The 27,731-nt window shown below is 40.3% G+C and overlaps 1 protein-coding gene across 6 annotated transcripts in view; it reads left to right on the plus strand.

Moving 5' to 3' along the window:
* LOC146683561 (receptor-type tyrosine-protein phosphatase U-like) overlaps positions 1 to 27,731 on the plus strand; it is a 250,928-nt gene that overhangs the window by 218,328 nt on the left and 4,869 nt on the right. For all 6 annotated transcript variants that reach the window (XM_085445816.1, XM_085445818.1, XM_085445817.1 and 3 more), the window contains 8 exons: positions 963 to 999; positions 7,466 to 7,563; positions 11,350 to 11,466; positions 11,627 to 11,781; positions 14,337 to 14,472; positions 15,955 to 16,104; positions 17,237 to 17,551; positions 21,220 to 21,345. In XM_085445816.1, the coding sequence (XP_085301942.1) occupies positions 963 to 999; positions 7,466 to 7,563; positions 11,350 to 11,466; positions 11,627 to 11,781; positions 14,337 to 14,472; positions 15,955 to 16,104; positions 17,237 to 17,551; positions 21,220 to 21,345 (1,134 nt within the window). The remainder of the gene's footprint in view (positions 1 to 962; positions 1,000 to 7,465; positions 7,564 to 11,349; positions 11,467 to 11,626; positions 11,782 to 14,336; positions 14,473 to 15,954; positions 16,105 to 17,236; positions 17,552 to 21,219; positions 21,346 to 27,731) is intronic.

Raw genomic sequence — 27,731 nt, forward strand, 5'->3', positions numbered from 1 at the left:
TCAATCCATTGTGAATTCACATCGCTTCGTGTTTTTCTGCTTGCCTGCTGTTGGAAACTGTGGTTGCCAAGGTGACAGACAGGAAACCGGTCAGCTCAGGGGAAACTCGGCAACAGAGGCTCATGGGAATGGGTTCGCTGCAGTCTTTCGTAGCGATGACCATCCATCTCGGCATTGCTCTCCAGCATGACAGTTATGGAATGTAATTTGTGTTCCTGCTTGCTCAGTAGTGCATACATGTATATGAGCTCGAGGGGCTACAGGGACTGCGCTCTGTGTGTGTCTGTACAGTATTTCTACAAATGTTTACTGAATACAGCGGCTGCAATCACTTTACCTGCGATTCATGAGAGAGCGCACTAATCTTAATTCTGGGGATCTATCATGCTCGACTACTTTGCATTCAGCACACAGGTCTTTGCCTGGTGGAGGGCCAGAACGCCACTAATAGCCTTCCAGGCCGTGCACACTGTATCATAACTGCACTAATGCCAAGCAGAGCAGAAAGGAGACAGCCAGATCAGTCAGTGTCACTCAGGTAGAATTACTCCCAGAGCTGAAGATCGCTCACTTGTCAATCTACCTTTGATCAGCAGCCCAGGCTGCATGCAAAGCAGCACACACTAGGCTGCCTTTGAAATGCAGCTCCCTTGCTCTGGAATGAATGACCTGGCTCGGAGACAGGCAGAGAGAAACTTGAATTAATGCCATTTCTTCCTGCATTATAATTCAAGTGAGATTCTTCACCCAGAGCTAGGGCCCAAAAACAGTCCAAAGAATCTTTGGCTGGTCAAACACACACATACAGATTAGTTCTCAGAAAGATCTTCAGTCAAAGGTGGAGCATACCGCGTCCCACCAAGGCCCGAGCTGGTCCCAGAGTTCACGTTATCATGTATCCCTGTAATTATTAACCCTCTGTCTGATTTCGTTTTTTCTTATCTCCACTCTCTGTCCCACAGGGCTACCAGCGATCAAACCACTTCATTGCCACTCAAGGTGAGTGTACGGCACGAAACCCAGCAGCAGTGTGTCACCGCTGGTATTTCAGATTGTTTGCACAACAGCAGCCCAGCTGACAATATGAAAATGAGTTAGCTGAATTAATAATGTGTAAACAACAAGGAGCCCGTGTTGCATCACGTTCACATCTGGATTTCCACCACAAACAAGCCTTTTCCTCCATCTGTGAGAAACGCTCTCGGAGCAGCCGACTGTACCCGTCAGTCAGCCGACACTGTAAACTGCTGAGTGTCGCTGTGTCTGAAGTTCTGCTTCCGTCTCTCTCCTCCCTGCCATCTGCATGTGTGGCACAACATCTCTCTGATGTAGTTTTGATTCACTATATAGGCTGCATTTCCCAAGCGGCACACTCAGGCACACCCTCACTCAGAGCGAGACAGAATGAAAGAGAGACATGCACTGAGCGAGAGAGCAAGACATTTTCTCTGTTCTCTGCCGACTCTGATCCTGTTTATTCACTGAATGTGTTTTTCACTCTGTAATCCCCCTCTGATTTCTTCCCATCTTTCACTTTGCTCTCAGTTCTGCCGCTTCTCAAAAGTAACCTCTGAAAATTTCTCTCCTTCTCTTTCTTTAACGTTTTGCTCTTCGTGCACACACGGGCGCAGGCGGGAGGTGGAAGAGGTGCCAGTGTGACTTTCAAGTAGAAGTAAAAATTTACTTTGGGTTAAGATGTGGTTGAAAATCAGTTCACAAAATGAGAATGAATTGAAGAATGAGACAGAGGAGTTCCTTTATTTTGGAAATGAATGCTCCGTGCTCATTTCCTGTGTGTCCATTCACCCACTCTCCCTCTGTTCAAGTCTGCTCTACTGTCCTGCTGTAAAATCAAAGCTAAATGCCCCAAAATAAATCTTTTAAAACAACTATGAGTTTATTAAAACAGCTGGGCAGACCAATAAGCACCTTTACTTTAACACTTTCACTTTACAGATGCAAATATGCAGAGTTTTTCACTGCAATTCCCCTCACAGGGGCATCATGTCACAACAAAATCCCAGGAATTGCCAAATATAATCATAGCCAGTTCAGTGGGCTTTCCTTTTTTAAACCAAGTCAAATGTATAGCATCTCCAAAGTCACACATTTACCACTCCCTGTGCTGAATACGGGACAGTTCACATTTCACTGAATGTTGACCAGAAAATGAGATTTGTCGTGACTGCTGAAAAATGTGGAGCTACATGTTGTATTATTCTTAGAAAGAACTTTTTGTTCCAATGTAGAATTTTTGAAGACACTATAGAATAATATTAATAATCCTGATAAATGTACCCTAAAATTGGGCACTCCTATAGTGTTATAAATGTCTATAAGGCAGTAAATACACAGCTGTCTTTACGTAGCATTTTGGGAGCGATTTTGGACTCGGAAATATTTTCTGCTCTGAGTTTTCTGTTCAGTAGAAGGATGGTTCTGTCAGGACTGTTACAATCCTGACATGTTAACAAAAGGACATTTTCCACCAACTCCTGTTGATCCAGAGAATAGAGAGTAGTGATGTAATGAGGCAACTGTTGTTGTGATTTGGGACTGTACAAATAAAACTGAATTGAAATTGAATTAAATGTACTTTGGTACAGGATATTATCAAAACTCTGTCCCGCATAGATAAGGTTGTGTCGCCCTCTGCCTCATACACAGATCAGGACTCTCACTCTTACCTGTAACTGTTTCTGTGTCTTCACCTTGACTTGACTTACACTGCAGCTCTGCAAGTAGTGAGCCACAACAGATAAAACTAGTTTGTCGGAGCATCTTTGCAACACTGGTTTAACACATAACTGTTCTATATTGTGGAAAAAAGCAGTAAAAAGAATAATCGAGCCATTTTTTCAAAAACATTATTAAGCTCAATTGAATCCATTAAACTATGATCAGCTCTTATTTGTTTCCCTGCTCTAACCTAACATGAGTTAATTTGACTTTCCAGTCTCGCACAAATATGATGCACTTTTAAAATTCTTTTTTTTTCTGTTGTCATTGATGGAGAAATAAAAAAATAGCTCCAAACTCTGTAGTTGATGCTCAAATTCAATTAATTAATTTAAAATGGAAAATAACTGATTATTCTCTGATATCCAGCCTTAGGTCTGACAACCTTAGACTTTATCTTTACCTCAGACTTTATCAGCGCTTTACATTGTAAGTTGTTAAATGCAACTTACAGCACAAAGCGAGACATATTTTTGTTGAGAAAATTACTTTTTGAATATATTAAATATAAGTTTAATGAAAACTAGCTGCTATAATTGCCTGTGTCACTATTAACTTAGTGGAACTAAGTTTAATCATGCATAACTTCAAGCAATAATTCAATTTAAATGGTTGTTATATAAAAATACAATTTCTTATTGTTTTTCTCTTCTCCTATAGAGTTGTGATGAAGGCATGAAGAAAGAAATTAGCGATAGACATCAACACTTTTTTTTTTAAGCAGGTCTTAAAGTTTTGTTTCCTGGACACTTTCAGCATCACTCAGTGGGACTCAGTTCTGAAACACATTTGCTCTTTAATGATCAGAAGGTTGCTGCTTTATTTGCTGTTTGCTGAAAGTCTATTTTATCTCCGTTTTCAATTGCAGTCTAATATATTCATGAGTTTGGGTTCCTAAGTTACCATATATTTGATTTTTTGAAGATCTGAATCTATCTGAATTTCAGGAGCAGGACCACGCCTCCAAACACGCCCCTTCCGGTTCTTATCTATATATGACACCCCCCCTTACCCCCCTTATTCTACAAGCTGTTCGCTCTTGTTTTTGGGCCCTACCCTTCCTCCCCTTTATCAATTCATTCACTTCTCATTAGTACATAGGGAACTGCCGCCAGTCCCCTCCGAGGCCTTCCCCAAACCGCAGCTCAATTCATGTTTAAGCCTTTTTCTACTAAAAAAATGCCATCAACCTAAACTGAGGACTTGGGCCCAGGTAGTACATACACAATCATAATCAATTCATTAATATGTAAAATGTAAAACTAGCTGAAATTATAAATAACACTATGGAAATAAGTTATAGTTGAGGAGGTAACAGCATTACTTTAGCTGTGGACTCATGTACTGCAGAGCAGCGGTCCCCAACCCCCGGGCCTCGGACCGGTCCGTGAGTCGTTTGGTACCGGGCCGCGAGAGTTGAGGCTCAGGTGTGAAATGTATAGTTTTCAGGGTTTTTATCAGTTTTCAGCGTTATTTTGTTATCGTTTTTATCGTTTACTCGGTTTTCCTGGGTCTTTTCGGTACCGGTACTAGTTTTATTTTGTTGTATTTATCCGCGACACCTTAAAGGCCGGTCCGTGAAAATATTGCCGGGCATAAACCGGTCCGTGGCGCAAAAAAAGGTTGGGGACCGCTGCTGTAGAGTGTACGTACAGTGACTCATCATTAAAGCTGCAATTTGCCCCTCACACTCTGCACACTCCTAGCATCATGCTGTGCATACGTGTGCCGTGAGCCCCGGGTGGTCAGCTGTGGCGATGTGTTGGGTTTGATTTGTTGTATCTTAGATGAGTCGTAAGACAGCTGAGCTCTTGCAGCAGGTGCTTTGGGCTAGCTCACTATTATGTCCAGGGGAGCGGGAGGAGACGGGTGATAGGAGAGGCAGACAGGGAGGAGAAATGCTAAGTGTACTCCACAAACTCCGGTCCACAGTGGCAGTAAGTTATGCCGTGCATACAGATTTACCCAGCTGCTGGGATCAAACATGATCCATCTCTCGCCTGACTGTCCCCTCCCTCTGGTGATGTATTAGTGCGCTTCTGCTGAAAAATTATCATCTCGCATATCTAATACACATAAAATAAGACTGCAGCAATCGCTAACAGGGGGGCGAGCCATGAATAACCCGTAAGGAGGAGGAAAAACAGTGGTTAAAGTAGCTGCCCACGTGCGCACTTTAAAACGTACTCAGGCTGGAGCTGACTCACCTTGGGTTGACTGGAATCAATACAGACCAGTACACGGCTGTTACGAAAGCCAGAGCTCTTGTCATGCTCTGATTTTAACAGGCAAGTAACGCTGTTCCTCCTCCTGTTGTCTTTGCATGTTTGCCCTGGGGCATGTAGTCAAAGGCATGCTTTTTGATTCCACAACTGTGCAAATAAAAGCTGTGAAAACAAGAACTGCTTTATATCTCTTTCTATTTATTTATTTATTTATCTATCTGTTGAAACACAAAGCCTCAGAAACCCTGTATTGCCTTTCTCATTTAATTTTTACACAAATTAGAGTTATTAAAAAAAAAGAAAAACACCTGAAGCTCTCTGCCCTCTCTCTTCCTTTGGCAGGACAGACTTTTGAAGTGCCTTTTTGGTAGCCAGTGTGTACAAGCATTCATTGTTTCAGCTCTTTCAGATATAAACTTTAAGGGTCACTGGACTTCTTGAAGTTTGTGGAAAAAACTTCACTGTGTTCCTTGAACTCTACCTCAGCAGTTTCTCCACTATGTGAGGGGCACATTGCTCTGCTGGGAGGGTTCTGCTGCCGACAAGTCATTGATCCAGGGGGTGGAGCTCAGGTGGGAGGGTTGTATGGAATTATGCTTGCAGGAATACCAGGACCCAAGGCTTCCAACCAGAACATTGCATTCTAAGCAAGCGATTAAGTGATCAATGTTTTTTCACATCACACACTGTTGTTTCTCACACAGTTGACTTTAAACAGTCAGGCTGCTCTTTTTAATCTCAGTGTCAGGACATGAAACTACCTGACATATCTACGTTTGGAGATCACAGTCAAAGGGGAATATTTGAATTCGTTTGCAGGAGTTTATTAAAAGGATTTGGAGGCTTAATCAATATGACCATTACAGAAAGTTAATTTCTGACCACCCGCACGTACAGTGCATCTATATTTCTATTTCCCAGTAAATCTGTGAATCTGCTGAGACAAACACTGGTGAACTGTGGCCAGTGAGTTTGCACGGACAGACTGGAAGGTCAGATAAGATAAGATATTAGAGAAGATAAAATAATATAAGATAAACCTTTGTTAGTCCCACACGTGGGAAATTTGTTTGGCCACGGCAGAAAGTGGGTAGTACAAAGTTAAGAGCATCACACACAATCTTGAAGTCCATTATCATATGTGCCTCAGTGGAAGTTTTTGTGTTAGTCCCAGCTTTGAGAGGATTTTTTTTCACCTCGTGTGTGCTTGTTCTTTCCTACATATATCTCAAGATTTGAATAATATGTACTTAATATGTATGTACACATATTACAGCTTAATAATATGTATACAGCTGACACAGATAATCGTAACGAGACAGGGCAGGAGCAACACAACATGACGCATACTGACGGGAGACTGTCAAAGTAAAACAGGAAGTACACAGAGGCGCAGACAGGAGGAGAGAGGGAGCACGGGGAGAGCACAGACATAACGGGCTGGGGGAAAACATGGAATAAAACACGGGGGGAAACGAGGGCTCACAGATACACAGAGGGGCACACAGGGGGTAAAAGTCACAAGGGGAAGTCAAATAAGGAACAAAATACAAATATACATGAAACTAAGAATGCTGGGCCAACATGGCCCAGGATCATGACAACTTTATCAAGGAAATAATTGCATTTTAAGGGTATTTCCGGTAGCTTTTTTTAAAAAAATGTATTTGCTGCTTTAAAGAGAATTTCAAGCAGTGTGTAGTTTGTGGTTTTTTTGTTAACCGCTGCCAAAGTGTGGCCCACTCATGTTTTGTAACATTTTCTGGACAGCAGTGAAGCTCCATGCAAAGAGGACTAAGATATGTAAGAATCTGATTATGCAGTCATAGCTTAGTAGTAGTGACTCTTCATTTCGTATAGAAAATGTCAAATATCATCAGCCTGATGATTTAAGTGTCTGTGAGGTTCAGTTGTGATCTCGGGCCCAGATTTACACAGGAAAAATTACTATGTGGATGTTTTTGCATACAAAGACATTTAGAGCAGTTACATGAAAGAAGATGATATTTCTGTTAGACAAACTGTGTGGGCTGAAATGAATCCATACTTTGTTCGCTGAAATACATGTAGTGCGTTTGGCAGAGAAGTCAGTATGAAGGAGGACCTTGTGATATTATTAACACAACAGTGTAATGAAATCAATGAAAGTGTCATCTTCTCCTGGAAGCTGTGATTTGTGTCAGCCACTGGTGCCTGGGAAAGGCAACACAGAAGCTTATTTGCACAATGGCGGAGGATTTGTGGGTGTATTGAAATGACATTTCTCCGTAGTATTAGAACAGAGAGCGGGCAATAGTTCATGAATGACACATTGTTACTCTATTCCCTGGCATGGATTACACACTGCCTGTACATTGATGGTTATTGCTGCTATTTTCTCTGACTTATTATCATCTCTCTTCCTTCCATATCGTCCTCTCTCCTTCTGTAACTTCTCTTCCTCTTCCTCCCTGTTTCCACTCTTCCACTTGTAACTCTGTTGTGTATCTCCTCCTCCACAGGCCCCAAGCAAGAGATGATCTACGATTTCTGGCGGATGGTTTGGCAGGAGAACTGCTTCAGCATTGTCATGATCACCAAGCTGGTGGAGGTGGGCAGGGTAGGTTTCCCTCGCCTTTGTCCTGTGACCTCTTTAGCCGCCTGTGAAGATGAATGGAGAGATGGATTCTGAAGTTCCCTTTATCAGGGGCGATATATTAGAAGAGCTGCTCCACTCTGTTTTTGTGGGAGGAAATGGCAGCAGCTGTCTGATCATGAGGGATCACCTTTTACTTTGGTGGCTGTGGTCCAAGGTCAGAGCTTTGAATTTGATGAAGGCCTATGGTGAAGTACTGGAATACAGTAGACGCTTATACTCTTCCTATCTGCTGAATGCAGAAAGCTACAGTTTGTACTCAAAATGTATACAAAAGCAACTGTACAATTCCTAAAATATCATAACTAAGAAATATACCTCAGTTAGGGAAGCATTATTAGTAGTGAACAGAAAAGGGCATACTGTTGGGATACCACAAACTGTTATACTACAGTCACACCAGCAAACACAGCCCACAACACAACCAAACTTACTGCAAAATGTTTGCAGTGATCTCTTTGCCTTTGAAACGGTTCCTCGGGCACATGATCTACATCTTCAGAGCAGCTTTGGTGCATGAGGACATGTCGGTTTGCAGTTGAATGAGAACAAATTGCTGATTACATGCAATTTGGTTTGTTGTAATACAACAGTGAACTGTAATAATTTGGCATCTGTTGCAAACATGTTGCAATCTACACAGAAATTCACATTAACTGTATACATTCAGAAGCTCATACAGTTGAGAGAGAACTTCAGAAACTCTTCCACAAAGAATGACACACTTGCTGCAGGACAACTGCAAAATGGCATAAGTGCAGACAGTTGCTCCACAACTTTGCCTTTATATAGGAATGCGACCAGAATACAAACAGCTGGCAACCAGTTAAGTTGAGTCCCCAATTTTAATGTTGCAGTGATCAGCAGAGACTGGCTCAGACTGGTTTGTCTGATTTTATAAATTAGAAGGCAGTCCAAGTGGCACTGCAAGTAGCACTGTCACTCACCTTGCAATCGAAAGTGGTTACCCAGAAGTTGAGGGTGCCGCATGCTCAGGCTTTGGGCAACCGTTTGGTCACAGAAATTACTTGCAATTGTTTGCTGAATGTGAAAAAAATCAATGCAATTTCTGGGCAGCAATTTGTCCCTAATTGCAGGGAGGTTGCCATCCCATTTTTACTCTCATGTGACTGAGCTTTTAGGTAGTTTTCTAAGTAGTTTCTTGGGTTGCTCTAATGAAACCTAAGAAATATCTTAACCAGTAAAGTAATTGACTGTTTGCGGTTGTTAAATATTTTGTGTGTAACTATTTTATATTAATATGTATTTCACCCTAAATATGATTGAGTCTGTAGCAAATCTTACTATGCTTAGTTAAAACGAACATTTAGATTGACATTGCTTTAGTGTAATGTTTTACTTCAGTACATAGTAAACAAAAATCTTGTGTCAGCTCAGGTTAGTGATCGTATTTAAGTTTTCATTTTTTCTTAACTTTACAGTCTCTGGATTCTAAATTAGCTAGCAAGTTTTGTTAGTTAAATTAGCTGTGTTTAGTAATGTGTACATTTCAATAGACTGTTGGCATGACAGATTACTGGAAATAATGCTTTGAATCATGAAAATAAATGAAAGGCCTGCACCTCACAATCTTCTCCACAGATTGCTTCTCACTCATTTTAAACTGCAATACATTTCAAGCAGGCTTTTAGAATAGAAGTTACAGTTTAGCAGTTGTTTCCCTTCCAGAAGCATAAATGAAACATAAAGCATGGAACGGCATCTCTTTTTGTGAAATTCAAATAACTTTCCAATCACACGTCGAAGCAAGTGTCGGCCAGGGTCACATATTAACAGGGACAAAAAAATATAAAAGCCTGAACTGTGAAATAATTAATCAATTTTAAATTTCTTTTATGAAACCTTCTGTCAATTAAAAGAATTAAGAAATATAAATGTGATTTTTATTTTAAGAACTTGTTCTACATCCAGCACTTTTGTACAATTCAAAATACATTGTGCTTAGAGCAGGGCGATATGGCCAAAAATATTTATCACGATATATATTTGAAAATTTGCGATAACGATATAACCGACGATATAATTGATGCGAGACAAAATACAACTCCACAACATTACTAGCGCAAAATGACAACCTTCCATTTATTTTCACTTAAACAAGAAGCTGGTTTTTATGTACATTAAAGCTTTATAAAAATGTAACAGTGCAAATGCAAATTCCTTGCTGAAAGTTTAACCAAAAGGCATTTCCAGTAGAAATGGGCTGACATATCCTGAGCATAACCATGTATAATATCCACTGAAGTTAAAAAGAGGTGCTTTGCAACATTAAACTGCAGTGTGCAGTACGCATTTTTCGGACCATAAGGTGCACGGGATTATAAGGCACATTAAGCGAAACAAAGCAGTCAGATAAATCAAACTTTATTAAACTCAATCTTCTTGCTTCCTCCACTTCTGTACCATTGATTCATTAATGTTGAATTCTCTGGCAGCTGCTCTATTCCCATGTTGTTGCAGTATATTAATGACTAACCTCGTATTGTGGATGGATTATCTCAGTTGTTCTCCTGACTGAAGTTTGGTCCGTTTACAGTATCCTGCCATGCGATTGCATTTGTCTCTAACCATGAAGAACCTTCACGTTAACTTTTATAAGTGGAAAAGTGTTAGTGTTCGTCCTCCAGCTTCACTGTTTATGTTATGCTAACATAGCTGTGTCGCTAGCGATCACGTAGCACATCATTATATACCAGCTAGCCCAATTTCAGTAACCCTACAAACGTCACTGCTGTTTAGTTTCCTGTCTTCATTTATGTTGGAAGTGATAGCAGAGCTGTACGTTTGATTTTTTTCAGAAATCTCTCCGTCAGAACGTGCTATATCATGCTTAGGTAACTAGCGAAACTAGCGAGCTAACTTCCGCTAGCTTCCTGCTAACTTCTAACTCCGTTAAATGTAATACATTTTGTTTTCATGGATGCCTGGAAGTTAAACTTTATAGTTACACCTGGTAAAGCAGCAATGCTGATCGTTTTATTAAAGATGAAAGAATTTAGACAGTTTTTAATTCTAAGTGATGCTGCAGTGTTGTTTGACCTGAAACATACGGAGTTTAGGACCCAGATTACTCCCAGATTTAAGAGCATCTTAGTCCGACAAATACGACAATAACAACGGCCGCTTGCATGTTCTGCAAAAAAATGTGCTTTGTTGTGTATCTGACGGACAAACACCAAACCAGCCACATCACTGAAGTTGCACCATTTTTACAAACCAATTCTGGTTCATCTGTTTCACTCAACAATCGGCCATGTGCGTATGAAAACAAAGGCACTGCGCATGCGCGTTTTACTCCCATTCTATCGCGATATTTCATTTTCCTATCGTTGCCTAACATTATACCGGTATTACCGTGAACGGTATAATATGGCCCAGCCCTAATTGTGCTATTTATTTAGTGTTTTTTTAAGAAATAAAATCACATTGATGATGTAGAGGGCAACGCCCCCATCGGTCACAGCAGATGGCCGCCCCTGTCTTTCCTGATTCTGCTGGAGGTTTCTTCCTGTAAGAACGGAGGTTTTTCTTCCCACTTTCGCCAAGTGTTCATTCATAGAGGACGTTGTCTGATTATTAAGATTTTCACTGTCACTGTAGCTTCCTTACCTTATGATATAAAGCACTGTGACATGATTATAACTGAGCTGAGCTGAATTAATACCTGGTTATATTAATTCAGCCATACATTAACTGTATTTAACCTGTAACTGAACTTTCTTTGTTCAGATGAAGTGCTGTAAGTATTGGCCCGATGACACAGAGCTCTACGGTGACATCAAGATAACACTGCTGAAGACTGAAACACTTGCAGAGTACACTGTGCGCACCTTTGCCATGGAGAGGGTGAGTCATACTCTTGCATTATTTTTATATCAAACCTGTGAGCGTGGCCGGTGTGCGTCATTTGTACCCAGCAGCTCAGCTCTCATGTCTTTTTTATTTCAGCTATTTCACTTCTTATAATCATCACTTCACATTACACCTGACTCATTGTTTGTTTTAGAGAGGTTACCCTGCCAAACACGAAGTGTGCCAGTTCCACTTCACCTCTTGGCCTGAGCACGGCGTGCCGTACCACGCTACGGGCCTGTTGGCTTTCCTGCGCCGGGTCAAGGCCTCGACTCCTCCTGATGCTGGACCTGTGGTGGTCCACTGCAGGTAACATCCCTTCTGTCCTGATAATAAGCAAATTGCCTAACAGATATGGTGGCTGTAAATACTCCCTCCTATAAATACGCCATGTTCAACATGTTCCAGTGCGCTTAGATAGCACTTAGCACTGCGTTTTTTTAGCTTCAGTTTGTGTTTTTCTGCATTTCTCAAAATAACTGTCAGCTTCTCTGTTCTGTGTTTGTGTTGTGGAGAGCACAAAAGTGTTGATAAAATAAAATGCTTCACACATACCCAGAAAACATTCACAAAGACGCAGGTGGTAGGATTTTTCACAACGGGCAAGGACAGCGTCTGGCTTTTCAGGGAAGAATTTTTTTAAGCTGTCTGTTGACTAATAATTGTTATTAGACCTGCAGCAGAAGCTTTTGCTCACAGATTTCTTTTTGATCCATTTGGGCATTTTTTTCAACATAGAAAATATAGAAAGAAATATAGAACAAGTTTTCATGCTACAATCACGATTAACTTACTTCTACTGTAGAGAAATTGCTAATGTAACACTGCCAACAGTTTGTTAGGGCTGCTGTGAAAGCTGTGAATTGAACTCTGGTGCATTCTAAGGAGCTTGGAAAGAAAAGCGTCTGTATCCCAGACGCTTTTCTTTCCAAGCTCCTTAGACTACGATGACCTGGATGACTGAGAACCTTCACAGACAACTCTGGTGCATCTTATAATAAGCCATCTGTATAAGTGACATAGCTTCTGTTCGTGCAAATCATTTGGTAACTATGGTAACACCCTGTCAGCTTATTAAGTCCATTAGAGAACTTGACAACAGCAAACCTGTGCCAACACTTCACAGCGAAACCAAGTTTGAAAATGCATTTATTTCATTCTGTCTCTACCTCTTTGTCATAACATACAATGATGTGCAGGATAACTGTTCCTACAGCCTTCACTTTAAAGTGGAGCATGACTTGCTGTGCTCCAGTGAAATTTATTTTATTTCAACACCTGGGATCCCTAAAGTGCTTAAGATGCTGGATGAAAGTCAAAAAAATGTCATATGAATCAATTAAATGCCAGTTTGAGTAACAAACAGCTTTACAACAAACAAGTCTGAATGCAAAAATCCAGTGTGTGTACACAAGTAGCTGCCGTATGTAATCACTCACAACAGAAAAACTAATGAGAAACACAAATGAAATGAATGAATGTTTTAAAGCCTAATGTTAGTGTTTTGACCATCACATCTTAGTTCTTCTTTAACCTCAAGTGATCATATTTGGGTAATAAGGTGGTTTTAAATATTATTTATACAATAAAAATTCACACTATATTTTGCCCCTTCAGGAACTGAGAGAAATGTCGATGCAACAGGGTCAGTCACAAAAATCTCTGAGTTTCCACTGCACACAAACTTTTCATTGCACTCTTTTTGTAAATACAGGGTGGGCCATTTATATGGATACACCGTAATAAAATGGGAATGGTTGGTGATATTAAAGTCCTGTTTGTGGCACATTAGTATATGTGAGGGGGCAAACTCCTCAAGATGGGTGTGACCATGGCGGGCATTTAGAAGTCGGCCATCTTGGATACAACTTTTGTTTTTTCAATAGAAAGAGGGCCATGTGACACATCAAACTTATTGGTAATGTCACAAGAAAAACAATGGTGTGCTTGGTTTCAACCTAACTTTATTCTTTCATGACTTATTTACAAGTTTCTCTTTGTTCACAGCCATTGACATGTTGAAGAGGTTAACATGTGAGGAGCAGATCGAAATTGTGTTGATATCTGGTGAACGCAGTAACCGGGTCATTGCAGCAGATTTAAATGCAAGAGTTTGTGATTAGTTCAATAATATGGAAAAACAGCTACTTTTATTTTTGTGCTGTCTGCCTTTTATAACCTGATCGTACTGTGTATTATATGGCACCAAGTCAGTCCAAAAAACTCAACTGTCAAAATAGCAGCACCGTATAGTAGGTCAACTGTGAGAAATATAAGCAGGGGTAAATATCACTGAGTCACTTTGGATTTGTAATAATCACCAACATGCTGAGATCTGTTCTTGGTGTTTGTTTTTATTTCAGCCCAGTCTGCCAGTGTACACCCTCTCTTGGATTTCAGATTCTGATCAAGCTGTGATGCTTTTCCGTTTTATCATAAGTGATACTTTTTTAACAACACTGGCGCACCGCTGAGAGTGTTTTTTCCTTTCAGTGGAAGAGCAATGGCTATATGAAGACAAATATTTCTTTGGGTATAAGATATCCCAGCGTTATAGGATATCCCAGTGCAGGCACAGTTTTAAAGTAACTAAGCCTTACCTAGAAAGAGCTGAAGCATTCACAGACATCTGAACATCTTTACAGCAGTGTTAAAGCAAAGCATAGGCCAGAGCAGAGAAACTTCAAGCTATGATAGAAGATAGAAGGTTCGTGTATCTACTGTCTTTATTTGCAGGACAAAAGCTCCATTTGTACACGAGTTAAAGAATCTCATTTATTAATGAAAGGATCCCCATTGAGTTTTTTTTCTTTTCAGTGGTATATTCAGGCCTTCTAATCCATCTCCCCTCTCCTCTGTGACAGCATGGGGGCAGGCAGGACCGGCTGCTACATCGTTCTAGATGTCATGTTGGATATGGCTGAGTGTGAAGGAGTGGTGGACATCTACAACTGTGTTAAGACCCTCTGCTCACGTCGCATCAACATGATCCAGACTGAGGTGAGTGGGAGAGTGGAAATGTGGTTAGAGATGCCATGCTGATGGCTTTAACAGAAGCTCACAGGTTTAGCCTTAACAGCAGGTATTAGTTCATAAACATAAATCATTTTTGTTTCAACTGTAGTATTAGTTATTGATAGAACATTGTAAAGCTGCCTAACTTTACAATTTACAAATAGTTTTTTCATTTCATTTCCTTTTTTTTTTTCTACAATAGTGCTGATTGAGGCCAAACTGACAAAAAAAGTAGCATGGATAAAGGCGATGGGTCATGGGTTTTAATCTTTGAATTCAGGTGTTTTCAGTCATTGAAACACCTCAAATTAAGTGATTAATCGTGCTGTCTGACTTTTATAAAAATATGGGGAAGAATTAGTTTTTAAAGAAGAAAGAAAAAATGTAAATGATTGTTAATATGAAGAAGTAAAGTAAGTAAAAAGCCACCTTCAAGGCATTGCTGTATATATATTATAGCTCTGATTTATTTCTATAAAATACTGTCTATCCAACTTTTGACGGAGCCAAATGTAGGGAAATGATGTATACACATATACACCCATCTGTTTATACATGTATTTAATTATGTAAATGTACAATATTGTCTTTAACTAATTATATTATCTGTAACTGTTTCATGCAAAAACGATTCTACACTGAATATATATTTAAAAATGTAATTATGTTGAATTAGCAAAGAAGCAGCTACATTAGTGTAGAAGACCAGTGTCAGACTTCTTTTATTAAAGACAAATATCATTCATTCATTTGATAAAATCCTTGCTTTAATTGTATAAATAAACTCACAACTCACAGTTTTTTTTATTCAAAGTGTGCTTAGAGTGAACTCACAATCTTCAAATAAATAAGCGGGAGAAAGACATTAATTACCGCAATAAATAAAACTATTAAAAGTTGGAACGTCATTCTTTTCTTAATAAGTCGGGAATAGGAGACGGCACAGTAAATACACAAACAATAGTATTTATTTCCCTTTAATTTCATCTCTTCTCTTAGCTGCAGCTTGTCTACCAGTTAAATATGAGTACAATTATAGAGCATATTAAAAATGATAAATAAGTTGGAAGAGGGACAGTTTTATGTCTGTAATTATGAATGTAGCTCTTTGATCTGTTGTTTTGTTGAACATCAAAACATATTTCCTAGTTTCCTCGTTAATTGCACAGCTCGTGACTTTTTTAAATGGTGCGTGTGGGCAGTGTTTAGCTCCTCTGATGTGTGTTTGCTGGACTTTTTTACCCCATTTTATGGACACTTTTTTCTGCTTGGAAACAATACCCGAGTGTCGGCATGGTAATGTGAAGAGTATTGAACAGCTCTGACTGTTAGTCAACAGCATTAATTAAATTCAGCATTGTTTTTGACGAGTGGGCAATTAACAGTGAGGCCGCTCTTTGGTGAGACGGAGGGGTTTTATGTGACTTGGGAAAAGTGGGAATGCGTTACCCTCTGTGTGTGTTTCAGGAACAGTATGTTTTCATCCACGATGCCATTCTGGAGGCTTGTCTGTGTGGAGAGACTGCCATCCCTGTGACTGAGTTTGCTCTCACTTACAAAGAAATGCTAAAGGTCGACTCACAGAGCAACAGTTCGCAGCTGAAGGAGGAGTTTCAGGTAATACTGAGAGACGATGACGTCATTTTTCATTTCAAACTGGGGTAGAGTTAAAAATTCACATGTTATGCATGTTGTGAAATCAGCTGAATCACAGCAAATCAGCACTTTTTACTTTTTTGTTGTCTACAGAGGCACATATTTGTTGAATCTGTGTTCTGGATCCTTTTCTCACCTAAATCGGTTCAGCAAATGAATATTCAAAAGGAAAAAAAAAAACACCCATAAAGATTTAAACCCACTTAGAAGTTGGAAAAAAAGACACTTCTGAACTTGCCTGAGGATCTTCGCACTTTAAATTACTTATTAAAAGTTAAAAGTATCACAAACTCCAACGGAGGTGTCTGAACACTCACTACCACATTCCCAAACAGAAAACACTTGATTTTTGTATCAGTCGAACAAACAGCTCGTATGCATCCTCGATCGTCCAGGTGAGGGAATCCCAGAAAGTCAGTTCTGTTCATCTGGACGTCATGTTGATGCGCGAAATCACTCAGTCATCACTAGAAGCTTTACGTCAGAGATTGAAATCCACATTGTGTATTTGTTCTTTATGTAGTATTGTTGCTTTTCTTTATACATGTGTTATTGATTGGTGACCTTTGTGTAGCGGCTCCCCGCTCATAACGGCAACTTGTTCCCCAAATGCAATATTATGGTTACGAGTTCTGTTCATTTTATCTAAACCAATGGGGCATCATTCACAATGCTATCTGGCAGCTTAGATAATCGTTCCCTTTCAATTTCCAATCCCTTGATAATATGCTTTTTGTAGTGTATTAGATTGCAATAAATGTGTTTTTATCTATTAAATCCTGTGGGGGTTTAAACTGATAATGAATGTGTTTTAAAGTTTTCTAAGATAGGTATGCTTGTCAGGTATTGACAGTGAAGCTGCTTGAGCAGAGAACATTTTCATTGCCTCTGTCAATCCCTCTTTGATCCCATTTCTGTTTTGCTGCGTCTGTCTCCTCTTATCACAATCTTTATTCTTAGTGTTTCATTTTATCTCCCAATCTAGAATGTGGAAACATTCTCAAACACACGCCCGTCTTTCTAATTATCTTCTCTGCACACTCCTTTCTCCTTTACCTTCCCCGGTCCTCCTCCTCCTCCTCCTCCTCCCCAGACTCTGAACTCTGTGACTCCTCACCTGGATGTGGAGGAGTGCAGCATCTCCCTGATGCCCCGAAACCGTGAGAAGAACCGCAGCATGGATGTGCTGCCCCCGGACCGCTCGCTGGCCTTTCTCGTCACCACAGAAGGAGAGAGCAGCAACTACATCAATGCAGCGCTCGCAGACAGCTTCCTCCGGCCTGCTGCCTTTGTGGTGACGCCACACCCACTGCCCGGCACAACCACCGACTTCTGGAGGCTCGTGTATGACTACGGCTGCACCTCTGTGGTGATGCTCAATCAGCTCAACCAGTCCAACTCAGCCTGGGTAAGAGAAAAGGGACTGAGACTGAATTTTATTATTAACTTAAGTTCTAATATCTAACTCATCAGCTTACAACTTATAATTCAGCCATGGGCGATTAAGTCTCACTATCTGAGAACATCTGCAATACAGCAGGATTTTGATTAATCCATACAGTTGCATACTCTCAAATATACATATTACTCCAATACTGAATTTTCTTTTTACCTGAATACAAAAAAACCCCTTTATGTCCAAAAACAGAGGCATTTGGCTTTATTTTGTATCTATATAATTTATCTTATGTTTTCTGTTATTCAGCACAGTCAGGTTTAACTGCTGCCACCAGTGCAGCTTTTACCCTGTGAAATGTATTTATTATCTAAAGAAGATGCAGGGTCAGAAGAATGCCAGGACCAATTTTCTACCACTTCCAAGCACTGCAAGGCAAGCACTAAGTTGAAGAGCAGAGAAAAAGAACAGAAAAAAGCAACATAACTAAAGCGCTGTCAAGCTCCCTTTTAAGTCTGCTTGCAAGGAGCATTTCCTCCAACCTCAGAAATCAAGCAGCAGAGATGAGGAGCACTTTTACTGTTATATATAAGAGAGAAACATTTCTATTTCAGATACTGCAGTTCAAGGACCTTGGTGACCTTGTTTTCCAAACGAAATTTTTAATAGATGCATCAAAATTTAAAACATTTACATCATTCAGAAAAATAAATCAATGGATGAACTTAATTTGGGTTGTGAAAAGCATTTTTGCTTTGATAAATAATTCTAACAGACACTCTTGTCAAAATTCAAGCATATCAGTGTCCAGCAAGTGCATGCAAACTGTCATTCCCAATTTTATTGGATTGGGCTTTTTAGCGAGCCAAGGCTGCCGTAAAAAATTTTTAAACTCTTTCATGTCACTGTAATGTCATCAATTGTATTTAAAGCTGATCACACCATGAATAAAAAGCTACGTGTAGAGCTAAAACAACCTGAGGTATCCTGGAGATTGGAGCAGCACATCCAGTTTCTTTCCGCTGGGAGCTTTTGAAGAGATCATTTTACCCTACAAAGAAATTAGTGCTCGTGGGGTTTAGAAACTTTTAGGGTGGCCTTTGAAGTAGTATGCAAGACGTTTCTGCTCTGTGCTGTGCCTATATTAGGTTCACCATACGACAACAAGGATAGGCTACAGCCCCCTGTGACCCTGAATTAGATAAGAAAGTGGATGAATTGTTTCTCAAAGGGTTTCCAGTCTTAACGTTCTAAGACCCAAACCCTTTCATGGCATGCATTTTTAATTTTTCTTTGCTATTTGGGCTGATTGGGACCTGATGAATGTAAAAACAAAGAATTACCTGATTATTTTCTTTTACCTGATTTTTGTTTCTGAGAAAAATTAGATCCACATATAAGAACATTCATTTTAAATTTTGATAGAACAGTGGCAGAATATTGTCCTTGTAAGTGGATATCAGGCCCTTGTAGAGCAAAATTTAGTATTTTGGTCTAGACAACCCAAAATGTGATGTCCACATATGTGGACGCCAGGTCCTAGGAGGTTAAGAGCAGGTTCCCCCCAATGCAATATAAGACAAGCTGAGGAAAAAACTGTTTGATCAATGGCTCAGTAACACTAGAAAAAAATAGAATGTGCATCTAGAAACAATTGGTTGTTACACTGAATTTCTTTGCTGTCAGAGACCAATTGCAAGTAGTTGCAGTGTCCAGATATGGAGGGTTTTGCCCGCTCAAACTCTGGGCAACCATTTTCGATTGTAAGGTAACTGCACAGTTTACCTGGTGGGAGGCCGTCTGACTCTAAAGAATCCAACTTGACTGACTGAAATTACTTTCAAGCAGGTTTGCAAATAATTATCATCTAGTTTAGAAATGCAGACAGACTGCAGTCATTCTGAGTTCATCTGCACTGATGAGTACAACTCATCTGCAACACGTCTCTTTGCAGCAGCAGACTTGACTCAACTGGTTGCCAGATTTTTGTTTTCCAGTGAAAGCAAGGTTGCCTGCTGCCTGTGTCATTTTGCAGTTAAATCAGTCCCACAGCACTGATATTATGATTTGCGGAGGAAATTCGGAGTGTAGCATCAGGGGAGCATGAATTGCAGGAAGTGCCCCTTTTCAGACCTCTTTCAGGACCTTTTAGTTTTTCCTACTCTTTTGTATTTCCTTCTGAGCGGACCTGAAAAACTGCTGGCCATAGCTCATTCGTTTAATGGTATAATGTGTCACTTTGAAATAAAATGAATAAATAGATAAAAAACAATAAAGTCACCAGTCAAAAGAAAGACAAAATATTCTATCTGAGTAGCATTCAGATAAATACAATAAACAGGAATGCTGCAATCAGCTCTATCAATTCCATTTGGAAATGACATCACAAACTAAAACTCGATGATTGCTTATATCGAATATAATGATTTTTTTTACTGTTTAAAAATGAGCACTGCTAAAACTGAAATCACAGAAATAGAGTGTTTGTCATTTGCCATGCTGACACTCCTTATATTGTCAGCTAATAAATAAAAAGAACATGTATCCATAAAACAGGCTCCAGCACTACTTGTAGTCACAGCTGGGAAGCCTGTATTTAAAAATCTTAGCAAAACAAAGATTACTGCTTACAAGGCTTTCTTTTTAATATAGTGCATGGACACTAACAGCGTCAACATGTCATTCTTATCCTCTTTTCCTTTAAAAGAAGATATGAATGTGAGTCACACACAGTTTGGAGAGGTCATCTGCACAAAGCTTCAATCCTCTGTTCATGCCATCCAATTCATTTACACAGCCCGTCACTGCATTAACACGTTCTTATCGTTTGGGCCCATGTTTGCTCATGCGTGGGTTTGTTCTGCTGTCTCGCTATCGCTCCTCTGTCACCGTGTCATGTCTTGTTCCTGCTCACCATTTCCACTATGCCTGTCAGCTGCAACCTGTCCTTTTTTCTCTGTCACTCTCTTCTTCTTCTTCGTCTTCCTCCTTGTCTCACTACCAGTGGATTAACAGTTTGACCCTCCAACACACACTCACTCAATTTGTCCTCTTAACTTGGAGCTGCCTGTCTCCTGCCTGGATGTATAAATATTTATCGCCCCTCCTGCCCAATGTCACCGGTTAATACCCTTCTGTCAGTGTGAAATGCCGTTATCACTTCCTACTCTAAGGATCTGCTCAACCCCAAAGTCACTGCAGAATACGTCCATATGACAGCGCTTGCTCCCCTGTGTGTGCCCCCCCCTCCACTCCCACTTGGCCAGGGGATGCGCTTTTGAAGTGGCAGTGATAGGAGACCTTGTCTTTTGTGAGCGTCCAACCTCTCAGCTAACTTCCTGTTTATCTCTCCCGAGCACAGCCAAGGTCTCTTACTCCATTAATTTATAATGTACTAATGGTAATGATTGGGACTCATGAATAATTCAAGCTAGGTGACCGCTGCTTATGTGAAGGATTGTTCCCGCTGACGAGTGGTTTGTTTTTTTGCTCATTTAATTCACAGTTGCCATTTGTAGATAATCATTGTCATTTAGGCTAATTGTCTCTCCTGTCAATACTCAGGTGTCTTGTTACTGGCTTCACCATCACTGGGTGCTGACATAATTATTTGCACTGCCTCAAGCAAGTGTGGGCTAATGACCTGCTCCCTTCTCTTCTTGCCTCCTTTCTCGTCTCAGCCTTGTCTGCAGTACTGGCCTGAACCTGGGCTGCAGCAGTTTGGACCCATGACCGTGGAGCTTCTGTCCAGGACAGCTGACGATGATGTTATAATCCGTCTCTTCCGGGTTCAGAATATAACTCGGGTAGGTGGAACCACCATAACAAAAAACATCATAGTGATGCCCAGGCCTACTCGGTGATATTTGAATGAGTATGGTGAATCAGGAGACAGATTATACTAAGAAAACTAAGTCTAGCTATGAAAAATCAATAACGTGGAAACAGCAAACTGTGTTTGCAACAGTTTTGCAAATCAGCTTAGGAAAAAAAGAATCTTAACATTTTAGACCAATTTCAGCTTCTTACCTGGGAAACTGCTATAAAGTCAGTATATTAATATTTAGTTTGAGGAGCACATTTCTGCTCTTCTACAATTATAGGAGTTCTGATATTGTTCCTGCTTTACATGAGCAAACATGACACAGTAATGCACAACAATGGGAGCCACATTCCATAAGTTGATGTTAGGACTTGCATTACATGCACTATTCCCACATAGCAGTAAGGTCTGGCCCGGATCTGGTGTCAAGCCAGCACTGCTGGCTGACTTCTGGCATGGTAAGTGGTATGTCATCCAGATATGGGCCAGGCCTGGCATAAATGGCACTGTCTATGTGATGGCATGCCACATCTGGCCCAATTGTGCTTTGGTTTATGTGGCCCAGGCTCATAGAAAACAGGCCTGCCCAAGCTGGCACTTCTGACTGACTGGTGTCATGGCAGGGTGTGTGTCAACCAGATGTGGGCCAGGTCTGGCAATGATGGCACTATTTATGTTCCTATTTTCCTGTTTTAGTTAGAAGATCCAAATGCCATGTTGCAATACTATACTGCTATAGTAGCCAACGTTTCAAATGCAGGTTTGACAGGTTTGTGAGTGTACACTTTATCCAAAACCTCGTGAAGGTTTAGTCATGTTTACCACTGGGTGGCTGTAGCTCAGGAAGTAGAGCAGGTCACCTACTGATTGGAAGGTTAGCTAGTTCGATCCCTGGCTCCTCCAATCTGCATGTCAAGAGTGTGACTGAATGTGAATGTAGTTAGGAAGCGCTCAGTTTAGAGAAAGTGTGAGATTGGGTGAATGTGGCATGTTGTATAGAGCACTGTGAGTAATCCAGGAGAGTAGAAAAGCACTACATTAGAATCAGTCCATTCACTGTCTCAAGGGAGATTTGTCATGTTACTTTTGCACTATTTTGTTCCAGCACATGTTGTTATTATATGTGTGGTACACATTAGGCTGACATTTGGGGCCAGAGCTGAAACTGTTCTGGGCCAGCACAGGGCCGTCAGTGTGTCTGCAACTGGCCTTGTGCTGGCCCATGTGTGGGCCAACCCTGGCAAACCAGATCTGGACCACCAAAGGGCCGTCATTCTTTGCGGTATGTGGGCCATGTGTAAACACATTGTGTTGGCCAGATCCGAGCCATAACAATTTTGCTATGTGGGTTGGAGGGACCATGTTGAAGTTTTCAAGAATCTCTAACAACCACCTTTGTGTCGAGAGCCATTTACTGATGACAAGAATCCAGTATACCAGTACAGTTTGTTTTGTTCAACTTCCAAAGGCCTATATCTGATAGTCAGTGCAAAGCTGTTCTGTAACATCCTGTTCCATCATGACAAAAATCCCACACACAGGGATGCATATACTCACTTTTCAAGTTCAGGTTTATTTCTGGGTCAGTATCAGGGTGGCTCACTTCTTACCAGGTTGCATTACCATGGTAACTTACACTCCACACCAAACCTGCTTTGGAGCAGGTTAATTTTGAGGTAAGAGATCAGTGGGTATGAAATCACCGCCTACTGATTTTTTTTTTTTTATGTTTTTAAAAAGCAGCTGCAGCAACCTTTGAAGCAATTTTTATATTCTTTAGTATGTGATCTTAAAAGTGGTCGCGTACATTGTAATTGTGGATGCTATATATTCAATTTGTGCATAAGCTAATTCTACGCTAATTGTGCTATCAATGAAATGAATGTTGTTTCCCTGAACCAGCTGAAGAAGCTGATGAGCCTCAACTTTCACAAACATTTCTGAAAAACATGGCAGTTTGGAAATGGGCCTGTAAATCTGTAAATTAGTGGCGTCTATGAAGGGTTTTTTAAGCAGAGGGAAGACACTGGCAGGGTTAAAGTAGTCTGGATTGCAGCCAGATAAAAGGGAATTGTTTATAATAGAGAGAAGTCAAGCGGAGATGACAGGTAAAACCTCTTTAATCAATTTAGGAGGGATAATGTCAGCTGGGCCGGAAGAAGTGTGCATGTGTGTGACTATATCAATGAGATCTGTTGTGAAAATCAGATAAAACCTGAAAAACAGAAGTGGGTAGTGGGTAACTGTTGGGCAGGTTGCACAAAAACAGAACTAAACTGTGACTTGCTACAGTTAATCTTGGTAACAAAAACGTTCAGAATTTTTTTTCATAGATAGAAAATATAAAAATGTGTCATTGTGTTGAACAAGAACCTTGGATTGTGCATATTATTGTTAATCAAACTACAGGGAGTGCAGAATTATTAGGCAAGTTGTATTTTTGAGGAATAATTTTATTATTGAACAACAACCATGTTCTCAATGAACCCAAAAAACTCATTAATATCAAAGCTGAATGTTTTTGGAAGTAGTTTTTAGTTTGTTTTTAGTTTGAGCTATTTTAGGGGGATATCTGTGTGTGCAGGTGGCTATTACTGTGCATAATTATTAGGAACTTAACAAAAAACAAATATATACCCATTTCAATTATTTATTTTTACCAGTGAAACCAATATAACATCTCCACATTCACAAATATACATTTCTGACATTCAAAAACAAAACAAAAACAAATCAGCGACCAATATAGCCACCTTTCTTTGCAAGGACACTCAAAAGCCTGCCATCCATGGATTCTGTCAGTGTTTTGATCTGTTCACCATCAACATTGCGTGCAGCAGCAACCACAGCCTCCCAGACACTGTTCAGAGAGGTGTACTGTTTTCCCTCCTTGTAAATCTCACATTTGATGATGGACCACAGGTTCTCAATGGGGTTCAGATCAGGTGAACAAGGTGGCCATGTCATTAGTTTTTCTTCTTTTATACCCTTTCTTGCCAGCCACGCTGTGGAGTACTTGGACGCGTGTGATGGAGCATTGTCCTGCATGAAAATCATGTATTTCTTGAAGGATGCAGACTTCTTCCTGTACCACTGCTTGAAGAAGGTGTCTTCCAGAAACTGGCAGTAGGACTGGGAGTTGAGCTTGACTCCATCCTCAACCTGAAAAGGCCCCACAAGCTCATCTTTGATGATACCAGCCCAAACCAGTACCTCCACCTTGCTGGCGTCTGAGTCGGACTGGAGCTCTCTGCCCTTTACCAATCCAGCCACGGGCCCATCCATCTGGCCCATCAAGACTCACTCTCATTTCATCAGTCCATAAAACCTTAGAAAAACCAGTCTTGAGATATTTCTTGGCCCAGTCTTGACGTTTCAGCTTGTGTGTCTTGTTCAGTGGTGGTCGTCTTTCAGCCTTTCTTACCTTGGCCATGTCTCTGAGTATTGCACACCTTGTGCTTTTGGGCACTCCAGTGATGTTGCAGCTCTGAAATATGGCCAAACTGGTGGCAAGTGGCATCTTGGCAGCTGCACGCTTGACTTTTCTCAGTTCATGGGCAGTTATGTGGCGCCTTGGTTTTTCCACACGCTTCTTGCGACCCTGTTGACTATTTTGAATGAAACGCTTGATTGTTCGATGATCACGCTTCAGAAGCTTTGCAATTTTGAGACTGCTGCATCCCTCTGCAAGATATCTCACTATTTTTGACTTTTCTGAGCCTGTCAAGTCCTTCTTTTGACCCATTTTGCCAAAGGAAAGGACGTTGCCTAATAATTATGCACACCTGATATAGGGTGTTGATGTCATTAGACCACACGCCTTCTCATTACGGAGATGCACATCACCTAATATGCTTAATTGGTAGTAGGCTTTCGAGCCTATACAGCTTGGAGTAAGACAACATGCATGAAGAGGATGATGTGGACAAAATACTCATTTGCCTAATAATTCTGCACTCCCTGTAGCAAAATGTTCTGGGAAGACAAGACTGACTGTAAAAGTGTCAGAAATTATACATTTGTGATCAGACAATGATTCAGACACTCTCAGGGAGTTTATTGATATAATGAGAGTAAAGACCAGATCCAGTGTACGTCCACCATTATGTCCTTATTAGTCATTTAACTGATGTGCTAAGTTAAATGACTTTGAAATATTGAGAAAATCTCTGGCAGTGCAGTTACAGGGATCATCAATGTGTAAATTAATCACACCTAACAAAATATATTTTTCTTAAATTTAACAGCAACAGATGCAAGCAGATTAGAGAATTAATTCAGAAATATTACCAGATTTAAGAGTTTGGTAGATAACAATAAGGCAAAATGGATATTCACACTGAATTTTGAAAAGCAGTGACTTGGCAAGTGTGAAATGAATCATGAGTAAAATTAAATACAGTTTAAATTATTCTTGTAAACTAATGCTCTTAGTTTACAAGAGCATTAGTTTGCCTAACAGTCTCAGAATCAAGAATTCAAGAATTTGTAGTTGGGTGACTAAAATTCCCTGAAACCAGCAGGGCCCTGGTTTAAACCAACTGAAACAGATACTGCAGGCCACAAACCCATTATAAACAAATGATTTACTAGTTAAGATATCTATTTTTACAAAAACCGATAACTGCAGGAGAGACGAGCTTCAGTGGCTGACACTTACATGGTACAGTAAGATTATTAAACCTGGCTGTAGAAATATGGTCAATGTGGGTTTTTCCATCTGTGCCTTATAATCACAGGCATTGGTGAAGTTGAAGTGGCTGACCTTGAGACCTAAAAACTTGGTGTTGTAGTGGTAGAACAGCAGATGTGCAATTTATCTGGTGAAAATCTATCTAATATTAATGGTAAGAAAATAACTGTACCTGTAATGGAGCAGGGGTTAGCAGGAGTCTTCCACCGTCATGCTGTAGAAGTCACAAGTGAAGGCTTAGATCAATATTTGTGGTCAGAATACTTGAATCCCCGTCATTTGGGTGAAGATCATTTTGCTTTAAAAGGTTCACGTAGGTTGAGGAATGATGTGAAGTTGTCCACAAAGGGGATGTCATTATTCCTGCAGAAGCCCTTAAGCCAGATGTGAAACTCACACAGACAGCTGAACTTCACAACACTAATAGGGGGGTGTCAGCAAACAGATGATACGCTGCTTTCAAGTGGCCATAGAAGGCCCACAAGTCTTTTTTGAGGGTCTCTGATTAATGATATTTTAAGTCATGAGTTTGGATGTGGACAACTGTTGTAGAGGCTTTGTGGTAGGTTTTCCACAGCTGTAGAGCTTTTAGAGCGATGCCATTCACACAGTCTGGGATAGCTAAGCATAGGGGGAACCCTGGGTTAACATAGTGAGCTGGTCACCAGGTTTGTGTGACCACTTATCCTAATAAACACCAGTGTTATGTTAAGTGAATCCAGATAAAGAAACATACTCTGGGCATGTTGAAATCACTAGTACAGGGTTCACAGCATGTACTCCACTAAGCTTAACTCTCTTTCAGGAACAGAAAATTCAAAGTTCTCCTCATTTGGGGTCACCAAGCTTGGAGCTGTTAGTTAAACCTACTTCTTGGAATAGGGCCCTGAGTAAGGAATATACAACGGATGAGTTTACAAAGTGGAACACAGGACTAGAGTTTACATACACTGGGAGTGACAAACAGAGTGAGAATGAGATGCAGGTGGAGGTAACAGAGAAACACGGGGAAAGCTACAGATATATACCTGATATTGCAAATCAACAACTGTCCTCCTGTTTTGGTTCTTCTAGAAGTCCACAATGAGGCTAAATGCCAGTGGTTTTCTTCAGTCACTACATTATAGAATCAAGACTTATAGATATATTAGGTTAGATTAGGTATATGTGTCGATCATTAGAGTAAAAAACCTGCATTTTATTATCTTGAGAAAGACTTAGAATTTCCACTCAGGCAGCCCACCTTTCCTATAAGCCCTGTATTTCTACATGCACACAACTGAGTGGCATCAGGCAGGCCTTACATAAATCTCTAAAGGTTTTTGGGTTTGAGATTTCAAATATGTTTCTGTTATTTTGTATGTCATGAATTACCATGACAAGGCAGCAACAGAATGGAGAGATACTGCTGGTTCCACCAATTCCAAACTATTTAACTTCTCCCCAGTGTCCAAACTATTTTCTCTGACTTGACTTAATGAATGGGTTTAATTGCTTTCCCTCCGTTTTCTTTCCTGTACAGAATCAGAAACATTAAGATCCAAGTGTAAACCCTGCATGTCTCTCGGTTCCCTTGATATGTCATTTTGACAGACTTAATTTCTAAAATTGCTGTTTAAACATCTAATTTTCTTATCAAATGACATGTTTTTACTTTAACATTGAACATGGACAAA

Source organism: Copadichromis virginalis, linkage group LG22 (genome assembly GCF_057382275.1).
Source record: "Copadichromis virginalis isolate Kocher_CV1m ecotype Utaka linkage group LG22, C_Virginalis_male_GT1.1, whole genome shotgun sequence".
Taxonomy (NCBI): domain Eukaryota; kingdom Metazoa; phylum Chordata; class Actinopteri; order Cichliformes; family Cichlidae; genus Copadichromis; species Copadichromis virginalis.